We start from the raw sequence: 13,260 nt of genomic DNA, 5'->3' as shown, positions 1-13,260 counted from the left end.
TAGGACCAAGGGAGTATAACACATTTACCTTCACATCCAATTCTTGTACCTGAATTATGCTGCCACATTTCACATATATTTTCTACCATTTCCCAGGTACTCCAGAAATTTGTTATAGAAATTAAGTCCTCAAATACCACTTCTAGATTTTGGGCCTCTGTTGTAGAAAAAGAGTCCAATAAACCTTTTGCTGTTGAATTGTTGGCATTTATATTTTAATAACACAGTTCTCTTTGTGTTCTCAAACTGTTCTACTGCTTTGTGTATGTTTTCATTAGTTTTGTTGTAAACATGAGGTAATCTATTTGTTTAAAGCCTAGTTTAGCACTCTTAACTAATTAAAATTTGAGTTGCTATTTGCAATTATACTGTATTTGAGTGAATTAGTCCCTCACCCTTTGATTTAGCTCAGTGTGGTGTATTTAGACATAATTTTTTGTTAAATAAGGAATTAGACTACCATAAATAGGAAAAATTTAGGGTAATGTAATTTCTTGAAATCAGAGAGAGGATAAATAGGGGCATGAAACTTCCTAGAAATCCGTATATCCAGGCAGGCTTTTTTTTTCATGCTTTATTTGGAAAAAAAAAAGTGGACATGTGCAGAAACTGTGAGTACAATTAGCGTCAAGCAGATAAATCCAACTCTAATCCTGTTTACGCTCTACATCAGACAGATGTGCTGAGATTGATTTAGACAAGCCCTTGGCTTATAGTAATTTTTTTAAAGTGCCATATATTCTGGTTTTGTTAGATCTTTGTTAAATGTTAAGTACTGTTAGTTTGACTCTTCCTAACGCCTGTAACCTACTTTGTACAGGTTTCCTCTCTGCTCTCATGATGACACGGCAGCCTGGTAGAACAGATTATCTTTATTCCTTGTAATTAAATTGACTTTTTTTCAGAAGATACAACAATGGGAAGTGGGTCCTGAATTAAATAAATAGCATGATATCTAATAGATGTATACTTAAATCTCCTGCAAGAACAGATGGTACCCAATATCTTTGTAAGTAATGTGAGAGGACAGTTAATGTCCTGAAACAGCTAGCGATAACCAATATGATACTAACGAACCAACAGGGTTTTTGAAGTTAAAAAAGTGTCTAATCCAATATGTAATTTGTCTTAAAATTAAACTTGGTTGTTATCACATATTAGAAATATTTCATAAATGTAGCTTGTGACTTAAATTTTCTTTATTTGAATAGTTTTATAAAAATTTACTGTGTTTACGATGATTTTATTTTCCATAAAAATGGTATGTGAAAATTATAGAATATATAGGGAGTTTTATGCATATTTCTTTTCTACTTTAGTAAAAATCGGATGTCCTAACCCTACTAGCTAGTTCAATATTTCTTCTACAATTTAAAACTTGAGGATGATGCTTTTGTACTGTTCAGTATTTCTATAGTTTCTATGGTTCTTCAAGCTGTATCTGAATGTGGTGTAATGAAATAGGTGATACTTGATTTTGCAGTCTCACACTTGCTGTGCTGTCCATCTTCTCCAGGAAGACAGTTACAGTAGTGTTTTGCAGCTTCTCCCTGGCACTTCAGTACAGCATGCAGCAAATAGTCATCAAACAGAATATGTTATGGCTTTCACTCTTGAGAAACCACTTGATTGAGCTGTTGATAAATTTGGAAAATGTTTCTGGTTTCTAGCTTTTCTTGCCTTGGGCTGCAAAGGGACCTTTACTGGTCTAACATATCAGATCTACTGCAATTACAAAGAAAACAGAAACTTTTTGTGTCCAGAGTATGACACACCTACAGAAATGATGACATTTTCCCTTCAGTCTGTGTTTTTCACTTTGTCTTTGAGGAATTGGGTGTTTTACAGCTCAAGAGAGCAGAAAAAGCAGAAACCTGTACCACAATGGTGCAGTTGAACCATCTCCAAAAGGCATTTGGAGCTAGTGGTGTTGAAGTGACAGTGCCTGCACCCACAGGGTCCATGTGCATAACAGCCCCGAGATTAGAAAACCTTCACTTAAGCGTTCCAGCCTAACTCAAATCTCCTTTGGGCTCAGGGTCTTGAACTGTCACAAGAACTTTTGAAACTTTTTCTTGTCTTCTAAAGTACATTCGTAACTTGAAAACTAAAGCTAAGATGGGTGACACACTTCTTGTTTATTTTTGCTTAACTATTTTCTGATATGTTGCTAGTCTAAACCCAAAAGGCACAGTTGTATCAAGTGAAAAAATAAATTTGGCATATGGTCAGCTTGGATCATACGACACTTTCTGATCTCTGAGAGTTATGATTTAGGAGAATACAATGAAGAATTTGCTTTTTGAACGCAAATGCACACACAAAAAAGGTGGTTCACTGTTCTTAGCGACTGCAATTTTATTATTATTATTATTTTTAATATCAGGAAAGGGATTAAATAGCAATTCTTAGCAATTTATTTGAAATTGTGCCGTTTGTATAGTTGGATACCTAACCTAAATAACAGAAAGTTAGTAAAATGTAAGACCAGTGATTGAGGCAAATGATATGCATTAAGTTTTGATATAGGCATGAAGAGATGCAACAAATGAAGCTAGACAAGAAGCCATAACTCTATAATTTTTTAGATATTACTCCTAATCATATTGTTAACACTTCTTGTTTATTTTTTTTTTCCTACAGGTGATTCCAGTATGGTTTTACAGGCTGAAGAGGAGATTATTGAAATGAAAGATGTATTTTCAGTAAAACTAAAACGTCGTCGTTTTGTAGGACAGAAAAAAGGTGGTACTTTGTTGGGTATCACAATTTTTAAATGTTTGAATAAAGAAGAAAATAAACTAACGGACTGTGCTATCCATTTAAATAACTTAAGTGAAGATCATTGTCAGTTATGGTTTAGACATCTAAAGGAAATTTTGAATGGTAAGCACTTAATTGGGGTTGATGTAATTATTATTTCAGATTTGTTTCTATTGGCAATACATGAGGTTGAGTGAAGCTTAGAAAAATATTTTACCTGTGGAAATTAAGGCACAAAGATACAAATGTTGTTGCTGGAAAATTTTGTTTAATACCGAAGTTTTACATGGTAAAGTATAAAATTTAGGAAAGTTACAATAATTCACTAATGCATCTGTGAAAATTAAACAAATTGGTGCTACTTTTTGGAAATGTTTTGTAAGCTACTGAAAAAAAGTAGCTTACTGTATTCTGACTGAAGAGTATTCTGGGAAATCTGTTTCTTAAAGAAATAGAAAGTACTGTGGATGTTTTCACTCAGAATTGCAGCACATCTGATGGTACTACAGTGGTTGCAGTCCTGGAAACTCTTCAGGGACTTCCCAGTGACTGTTTAGGAGCTCCCACTTGAAACCTGCAGATTCTTTAAGAGGCTAATGGGAGATGCTTTCCATTTCTTCATGAGTTCACAGGTGGAACTGTTCTTAAGGTTCTGTAGGACTCTTATTGTATAATTTGGTACAAAATGCATTGACACTAGCTAGTGATGAGAGGCAATTCTTGGTTATAAAAATATTCTTCTGTGTTTGCCTGAACTAATGCCAGTTTCAGGATACTTTGTTTAACCAATGATAGTTGCATTTTTTCATGGAAGCTATATCAAATTTTAGAAAAAAATTATTCACCATTTAGGGGGGTAAAAGCCAACAAACCAAGCCCTTTCACTGTAATTTAATACTAGCAGTGTTGGAAAGACACAGAATGTAACACACTTGTGATTTAAAACAACAAAAAATCCCCAAGCAAACTGAACTCTCTGATTTAGCTCCAAAATGTCTCTGTTTACAGACTATAGCAAATGAGTTTGTTTATTACAGAAGAAAAACAATCCATCTTGTAATAGACTCTTAAAACTCCAACTGAGCCAGATTACAGAATTCAAATCTTACACATCTGTAGTGTTTGTAACAACACTTTCAATCGTGATTTATAGTGGTGTTCTGGTAAAGTGAATTTGACAAAAGCAGATATTAGAGAGAGTGAAATAATGTGTTATTAATGGTGCCTTCTTACGTTGTTTGCTTACCATATGCTTTGGATTTTCCAAATGAAAATGTACAATAAAAAGTGCCTTCCCTTGCCCCTTTTTGAAAGACTTTATCACAAAATAACTAAATCTACAGAAGTGCCAAGATTCTTGCAGATCTCCAGCTCCTCATAAAGGCAAGGACATTTGCATAAGGAGCAAATGTCTGTTTTGTTCCCAGATTACCCTCTGTCCATCAGGAGCAGTGATACCATATGTTCACAGAAGAAAAGCTGCAGTGTCTCTTGCTCAGGTTGCCTTGGCTTCGAGGTGCAGTCTCTGTTTTGTAGCTTTGTAACTGGAAGCCACCTGAACCTGAAAAAAAGAATTCTGTGCAATGTTGCTGTTTCTAGTTCTTCTTTCAGCTTCAGTCTTTCTTCAGAAGCTCAAACCTTCAGCAGGTTTTTCTTGATCCTCTAATTTGTACATTTTTCTCCTTGCCTTTTATTTCAGGAATAATCAGGACTCAGAGGGGAAAAAAAATAACCAAACATAGCCCCCAAAATATCATTTGCTAATGTGTATATTTTTTAAGTTCTGTAATTGCAATAAAAGTTGTTTTCACGCTGTTACATTTTAAGTCTGAGTAGATGTTCAAACTGCGTTTCTATCCAGAAAATCAGCAAAAAGCAGCAGCATTTCTGCATTTGATGTGACAGAGACACATTACCTGTAATTCAGACAGTGATGGTGTAGTAATGGTATAACTAAAAAAAAAGTCTTCTGATTTAAAATGTACCAGACACTGATAGGAAGTCTCCAGTGGGATTCAAGGCTGGACTAAAAGTAGAAAATACAGATAAGTTCTGTTGATTCCTCAGTAACTGAAATCTCAAAAGGCACATGGATATACCTCTGCTTGAAACAGTGATGAATTTTCACAGTTTTTGCCCCAGCATTTATTTGTAATAGTGCTGCTGACATCTTTGTAATGAACTCAAATTGGCTCCTTTTTGGTTTCCTTACGGACTGCAGGATAAAGTTAAAATTTCATCCTTCTCAAAACAGTCAAAATTTAAGCGCATGTCTTTTTTTTTTTCTACTCGATCTGATCACAAAGTAAATTTTCATTAACTGCTGCATTATTTACTTGAAGGTTTTTTTTATTGCTTCTAGGCTGGAGCAGATTAAAATAAGGTGATTTACCAAAGTGGAGTGTATACATTTGGGTTTGGCTGTCTGTAAACATACTTTTATTTGTCAAAATGGCTAAATATTACTAAAAGGTGTGTCTCCTTTGAAAAGAAATGCAATTTCTATTTGTTTACCTTGCTCTTTGACAGGTTTTTGGATTTTTATGTACATACATTAATTAAGGAACAACAATAGCAGGTTTAATAGTGATGGTATAAGCTAGAGTTTTATCTGAAGATTTATTCTAGTGAAGATTTTTTTTTTTTTTTTTTCTGAAATACCATGTACACAATTTCCATTTTACTGTCTGTTTTGAGTCTGATGTGAACGTTTCTTGCGTGATTTTTTTTTTTTCCTATTCATTCCTACTGTCTTCATAGCGAGTATCCTCTGTTGCTTTGAATTTGTATTCAGACTACTTCAATTCAAGGTCTAACTAGGCTATAATTTTTTGTGAAGCCTGTCATCATATAAGTGAGCACACAGATATAATGTAGTTGTTTTGAATTTAGTCAGAATGGCTGCTATTATGGCGTTTTGTGTATGTGTGATAGGGTAACAAAACACATGTACTATACCGTCTTCTCACTTTTAATTAAGTTCTTATTTTTGGCATAATGTTGCTGCTCCTCAGATGCATTCCAGTTAGATATGAAGGGCTTGCTCAATGATATAGTCTTCAGGAAAACTGTGATCTTCTGTATAGCGCGTATTTGTTAAACTGATGTAAGATAGCCACTGCCATCTTGAGGCATGCACCTGTGGGGCCTTCGTTCTGAACAGCCTCTTAGAAAGCCCCAAATGGCAGCTTAGACAGATTCTAGTGTGCTGTTGATCTCATGTCAGACCTGTTGTACACTTGACTCTCAGTGATTTCCATTTATACATTGCATCTTTTTATACTGGACTTATGGGCATGTAACCATGGACATACTGTGTCAGTGGAATTCACTGTTTACTTTAAAATCCTCTTTGCATACAAATACCTGGTCTTTCTTAAAGGGTTAAGACAGGCCCAGAAATGAAGGAGAAATGCATAATTATCAATGTGTATCAATTTTTTAAAATTTTTTTTTAGCAAGATAAGACTTATTAACAGTTGATTTGCAAAAGTTTTACTTGAAAACTGTGTAAACTAACAGAAGACAGTAAATATGGTTAAGAATAGATGATAAGTAGTAAAAAAATGCATGAAGTGCATTTGATTTTTTTTTTACTATTCTATAGTATCTGTCACACTGGGGTTTGATATGAATGTCTGAAACTTCATGCATGAAGTTTTAATTAAACCATAAATGTTAAACATTAACTTTGGTTAGTTAATATTAACAGTGGTATCTCCATAGTTACATTAACAAATCTGTCTCATATTATTAGTTTTCCTCATGTTTAATATTCTTACTGTTGTAAAAAGTATTTATAAATGTATGCGATAATTACATGATTCCAGGCTCTTAACTTTTGTAACATAAACCCGTTTTCATGAAGCTAGGAACTGAAAGCAGCACAGATGTATGTCTGAGCATAGCGTCTCTGCTGCCCTGTGAGCCTTTGTTTTCAGAACACCCTGATTGACCCACCACCCTTCATGGTTCACTGATTCACTTGATAGATCAAGTTTAAACTAGCGCATATTAGCACATTTGTTAGTACTAGAGGAACAGTTGGCCTTCCTGCTTTAGGCTGCTGGTTCATTTCAAATGGAGCAGCCACAGAAAACAATAACAGAATACCAGTAGGAGAACACCAAAAGGCTGACAGACTGAAATCAGTTGCAGACTGAAGTCAGCGAGATGGATTCATTCATATAGATGATGTTTAAAGACAATTGAAAGATGATTATTATTTAAAAAAAAAACTTTTATAGAAGTTGCACCATGTAATTGTGTACAAGTTTCATCTTTGACTGTTATTGGATATTCTTTCATTAAACTCGGTTGTTTGATGTGTTTATAACATCTCCAGTGCATGCTGGGAATGATAAATAATAATTTTTGTCAGGATCATCCGTTCATGTCAGTTGGCAATCATTTGACACAAACAAGACCACAGCAGTAGTGTACTGTATCTCTGCTCAAATGCCTTCTTTGTGATAACTTTTTCTATAAATAAAATAGTTTACCTTTCTAAAAAAGTAAATTGTTGTTCAAGTAGTCATAAAAAGAATGTTATAACACTTTTATCCTATTAATTCATTTGGTTCTTGAAAATCTCAGTAGGATTTATGTATTAACTCTGATCTACTTTTCAATGATAGCCTAATATATAATTATAAATACAATTCCTGTTTGAGAATCATTTAATGAATGAATTTTTTTTTTAAAAAAAGGAAAAAAATTCAATTAAATTTCCTTAAAAACCTAAGAATTTTTTTCCCACCCATTGAAAAGTCTGTTTTCCTTTGCCTACTTATACTTTCTTTCAGAACTTTATATTGCCATGTGGGACTAAACTATTTTTGACCTTTATGTATAAAAATTTAACTGAAATATCGATGTTCAGCTTCCTCCTGATGGTGGTCTAACTACCAGAAAATGAATTGTAACTCTCACTATATGGATAACAGAATTTGGTTGTTCAGCCTGGAGGGGAGAAGGGTCCAGGGGAAACCTTATAGCAGCCGTCCAGTACCTAGATGATATTTAAGGTCCCTTCCAACCCATTCTATGATTCTATGATCACCTTTTTCTACTTCTACAAACTCTGTAATCTCCTCCTTTTCCCCTCTGCTTTGTGTATCATAAGCGTGTGTGTGTGCATATATATATATATATATGTTTAAAGATATACTTTACTTACAAATTAAAGACTCTGTAGTCAAGTTTTTACAGTTTTCTGACTCTGGGTGTTGGTGGGAGTTGAGCATTTAAGGCCAGCTGATCACAGGCAGGAGTTCCTGCAGACAAGATAAGAAACATGACAGCACATTAATGAATGTGGCTCAATCTCTTCTCTATTAAATCAAGAGTCCTTATTCTTACAGTTTTCAATTTAATTTATATAAGTACTTTAAGCAGCATATCAAGCCACAGATATTATTTTTTTTGTATTAATATTGTTGTAACTTCTAAAAGACTGCAATAATACTCTAGCTTATTTCCAGGAGGTGTTTTGAATAACTATTATTATGATGTCTTTATGATGATGATAATTTGTATGTTTTAATGGTCTTTAGGAACTTCTGTGTTCTCCGTAGTCTTCCTTATTTGTGTTGTAATCACTATGATTAGAAATTACACTACAGTGCGTACCTGCAGTGCTTGTTTCTGTTTCCAGAGAATCAAGAATAATTTAGGTTGGAATGGACCTCTGAAGATTTTCTGTTCCATCTTCCTGCTCAGAGCAGGTATGCTTCCAAACAAGATCAGGTTGCTAAGAGCCATGTCCAGATAATAAGTTTTGAAAATCTCTAAGAATGGACATTCCACAGCCTCTCTAAACAATGTGATCCGTAGCTTAACTGCCCTCATTGTGAAGGGTGTTTTCCTTACTTCAGATTGGAACATACCCTGCTGCAACTTGTCCATTGCCTTTTTTGTCCTTGCACCTGCAAGAAGTCTGTCTTTGTGATCTTTGCTAGTCCCACAGTAGATAGTAAGGACAGCATTTAGGTAGATACTCTGTTCTCAAGGCTGCACAAAGCTTGCTTTGTCTGCCTCTTGTATGTGGCTTGACGCAGCCCCTTGCTGAAGTCACAGTTCTCTGTTGGACTCACTCCCTTTGATCAGTCTGGTGCTGGAGGGCTGAAAAGTGGATGCAGTTTTTGAGATTGAGGCTCAAAAGTCTTTTGAGCCTCAAATCATCTTGTTAATGCAACCCAGTAAGCAGTTGGCATTCATGGCATCAATGGCACACTGTTTACTCATGTTCAACTCCTTGTCCATCAGGAGCTTCAGGATGCTGTCTAAAGAGGTGCTGCATAGTTGGTCAGTCCCCAGCCTGCACTGTTAGGGTTTTGCCAGGCCAGGTGTTGGACTTCGTGTTCATCCTTATTGAACATCTTGAGGAGTTTGTCCAATCTTTCTTGTAGCTAATCAAGGCCTTATGAATGGCAGCCCTTGTGAATGGTGGAAGTCCAGCACATCCACTGCCCTCACCAAGTTCCCTATTCCCTTTTTATTTCCTTCTTAAAGGACATAGTTTTTAGTATAGGTACTAAGGCTTATTACTGAAGGCATTTAGGATTCATCAGGATTAATTTGCTGTGTAATGACATGGCACTGTGTGTAACATTTTGCTATAAATATAATTAGAAATCTTGGTTTTTATTTATGCTTTCAGATTAGAGCAGCAAACTTGTCTGGTAATTTCCTTCAGTATCTTTAAGAAATCTTCTAACGTTTACTAACACAAGCTGGATAAAGTGGTATTTTCATTTCCAGATTTTTTGATGTGTTTAAATAAGTGAAAAAATAATCTATGGGACTTTTATAATTTGATCTTAAGAAATACTTTCCGCTTTGCTGAAATAGTATTTAGCTATAATTTCTCTGAGGAATTGATCCTGTTCAGTTGCTGAGGTAGAGTAAGGGAGGAACAGTTTCAGGGAGTCCCAGCTGATACTCTGAAGGTACATGTTGCTGTAAATATTGAAGTAATACTCTATACGTGAGGCAGGAGAATGTGTTTTCACTCTTAGTTAATTTCAGAATTGTGGCCTGCTATTAATTTTGTTCTTGAATGTTGAAAACAGCATACTTGTCAGATCTTCTAGCTTTCATTTGGCTAAGAAAGTGATAGTCTAACCTGATATTAAAAGAAAATTTAGAATTTGTAAATGAATAATTGAACACAAAATTATTCAGATCATATATTTTAAATAACTACCAAAGATAAAGCAGTATTGCATGCTACCACTTGCTTTTTGAAGCAAACCTCACTGAATCATGGCAATTCTAGAAAAGACAACTTGAGGAGTTATGTTACTGTTTTTGTAGTAATTATTTACCATTCAACAACAAAAAAACCCCATATTCCAATTAATAAAATTGCTTCATGGGAAGAGTGTGCAAGACACAGTACTGTTTGCATAGCAGTATTTCTCAGTGTTCTTTGCTTAGAGTTTGTTACTTCAAAGACCTACATATCACTTCTTTAAAATGAAAATGATTCTTAGATTTCTGAATTATATTACCAAGTTTTCTATTTCTTTGTATTTCTTCTGACCTCTTTCAAGATGAGGGAATTTTCTTTGCACTGTTTGATTTGTAATCTCAGAAAACAAAAATATTGGATTGTAGTATCAGTTCTGTTGGGTGTTACGTCGTATGCCTACTGAGAATGTTTCATATTAAATTCTAAAAAGGATATGTTTCGATGTCTTTTGTTGCCCTACCTTATAACTGCTCCACATTCACCCTGTATCAGAATTTAACTAGGTAGTGACAAATACTTCTTTTTTCCTGGTTCCTACAATGTTTTGGTTAGTATGTGATTCATTTCTACTTCTTATTAGCTGTACACACAAAAGTAACCAGTGCTGAGATTTTAAGATAAGTAGCACATATCCAAGAAGTTGAGATCTTTTTAAACTCTAATTTACTTATCCTGTTAAAGTATTGTAACAGTTCTAATATTAAAAATTAATTTAAGCTGTAGAAATAGCTGGGCCGTGTGTAAACCGACATGTTTTGTGTTTTTATTTTAGGTTTTCAAAATAGACCAAAATCCTTAAAAGTGTTTGTTAATCCAAGCAGCCACAAAAGAGAAGCCACTCATGTTTATTATGAAAAAGTTGCACCTCTTTTTAAACTTGCTGACATCAAAACTGATGTCACAGGTAAGTTGCTTCTAAAGCATAGTTTAATCCTTTGTGAAACTAGTACTTAAGCATGCAAGACAATTTGAATTTACTGCTAATCCTTATTGGCTTTGCTTACAAGTAGTACATTTGGATTTGTAGTTATTACAATGCAATATATTTTTATTTAGTTGAAAAATGTTAGTAATTCTGTTATAATTTGATAGTTTTCCCCCTATAGATATCAACAGTAGTAATGTATTTTTCATACTTCTAAAGCTAGCATTATATAAAAAGAAACAACCATTGAGTGTCTGACGGTCTCGTATGTGCATGCTAAGAGTTGTTCCTGCGTTCTGACAGACACATGTTCTTAAATATTACTTCTCTTCTGAGAACACCTGTCGGCTTGACATTATAAGAGACGCTTATCCGAAGGTCACACTATTTCTGGATTCTGACTCAGTTTCAGGGATGACCTGGAAGCCTAAGTGATTAAGTTCTGTGATGGCGAGGGCAGTTCTCGTGAGGCACATAGGTACAACTCGGTGCCTGGAGACTGTGAAGGTACAACTTCAGTGTTGTAGTGATGCTGCCTTCTGCTCAACAATGGGTTCCCGATAACAGGTTTGGATTTAAGGCCCCAAATTCTGCCAGAGTTCTGCTTTATGTAATGAATTTGTCCTTTGTCTGTTTCACTTGATTTTATAAGAAAGTGAACAGGGAAAATCCAAATTTTCTTAAAGCAGTAGAATATTAATGATCTGATCATAAACACTGTGAAGAGACTGAAACTTACGCTGCATCAAACTTGGTCCTAAAACCCACCCAAGTTTACAGAGAAATGATACCGATATTCCCTGTTCCAAGTAATTTATATCCGTAGTATTAAAATTCCCTTTAATACACTGCTATTTTTTGGCTATGCATATCCATGTGAAGTGTAAACTCTGGTGCAAGACATGTTGACACCAAAAAGTCTTTTTCCTATGTCTGTTGAAATTGGTTTTCATATAAAAATAAAAAAAATCAATTAAATCTTAAGCAAATTATAGGACAGAGGGCTCATCCTACACTTGTCCCTTAAACTTCTTGTGAAATCATGACCAGTTCAGGTTGCAGGCCACAAATAATTCTGAGCAAATCTGCTTTAGGCACAACGATATAATAGTGCAATAAGTGTTTGTATAAGATTTATCTTGCTGATTTTATTACCTGTATCTATGTATTTTTGAATTATTTAGCCCACAATTTAATGTAAAATCCATTGAAGGTGCATGAGAATGTGTGAAAAAATTCAATCAGTATGAGAATTACGTAGTGATAATTTCTTAACTTCTCTTAATTGACAAGGGAATGCTGGCAGCTTTAGGTAAGTTCTGATTCTCACAGACGTATTTTTCACCTGCAAGACATAAATGATAGTGTAAACAGATTAATGATAATCATAGAATCATAGAATGGTTAGGGTTGGAAGGGACCTTCAAAGGTCATCTAGTCCAACCCCCCTGCAAGGACTAGGGACATCCCCGACTAGATCAGGTTGCTCAGAGCCCCGTACAGCCTGGCCTTGAATGTTTCCAGGGATGGGGCATCCACCACCTCTCTGGGCAACCTGTGCCAGTGTTCCACCACCCTCAGTGTAAAAATGTCTTCCTTATATCCAGTCTGAGTCTGCTTCCTTCTATTTTAAAACGATTAATCCTTGTCCTATAATGTTGTCTCCTTAGATATTGAATGTAGCCTAGTTTGGCCACAATTTTTTAGAAAAAGTTTTCTTTGTCATGCAAACCTTAGTAAGAGATGACTGACTGTTATGTTGTTAAGAAAATTACTTTTTTTTTCTTCTCACTACAGATTAGTGTTTATCTTTACAGTGAACATAACCTTGTTTGTTAAACTCTGTTAAAGGCTGCATTATCATTAACTTGTAAACAATTAAATTTTAGATGTGTGAGGTCACCTGGAATCCTAAAGCTGAACTAATAAGCCAAATCTGTATCAATACTTTTACAAATTAATTAACAGAATTTAATATAAGCTATGACTATAATTTGTAGTGGTTTTACAAGTATTTCTCCTAATTGAAAGAAACAGGTTTATTTTTTTATTTTTTTTTCTTTTAAATTTTGAAAAGAAACGTCTGGTTTTAACCAGATAAAAGTTTAATGGCTTATCCTCAAAATAAAGTTATTTTGTCAACGTCCAAATACTATTGGGCTTATTAGCTGCCTAACACTCCTCCTACAGGCGAAATGAGAAAACTACAGCACAGTTTTGAATGCTGGTAGAGAAGTAAATAATTAAGAGCTATACATTAAAAAAAAAAAAAAAGGAAAGGGGGGATGCTGAGTAAAAGCCCTATCCACTGGTGCCA

The 13,260-nt window shown here is 34.7% G+C and overlaps 1 protein-coding gene across 1 annotated transcript in view; it reads left to right on the top strand.

Annotated features, from left to right (window-relative positions):
* Window positions 1–13,260, top strand: part of CERKL (CERK like autophagy regulator) — a 57,443-nt gene that overhangs the window by 22,780 nt on the left and 21,403 nt on the right. The window contains exons 2-3 of the mRNA XM_086751128.1: window positions 2,644–2,886; window positions 10,791–10,922. Of these exons, the coding sequence (XP_086607254.1) occupies window positions 2,644–2,886; window positions 10,791–10,922 (375 nt within the window). The remainder of the gene's footprint in view (window positions 1–2,643; window positions 2,887–10,790; window positions 10,923–13,260) is intronic.

This window comes from Chlamydotis macqueenii, chromosome 6, assembly GCF_036417535.1.
Source record: "Chlamydotis macqueenii isolate bChlMac1 chromosome 6, bChlMac1.mat, whole genome shotgun sequence".
Lineage (NCBI taxonomy): Eukaryota > Metazoa > Chordata > Aves > Otidiformes > Otididae > Chlamydotis > Chlamydotis macqueenii.
This window is presented reverse-complemented; position numbering and strand designations above follow the sequence as displayed.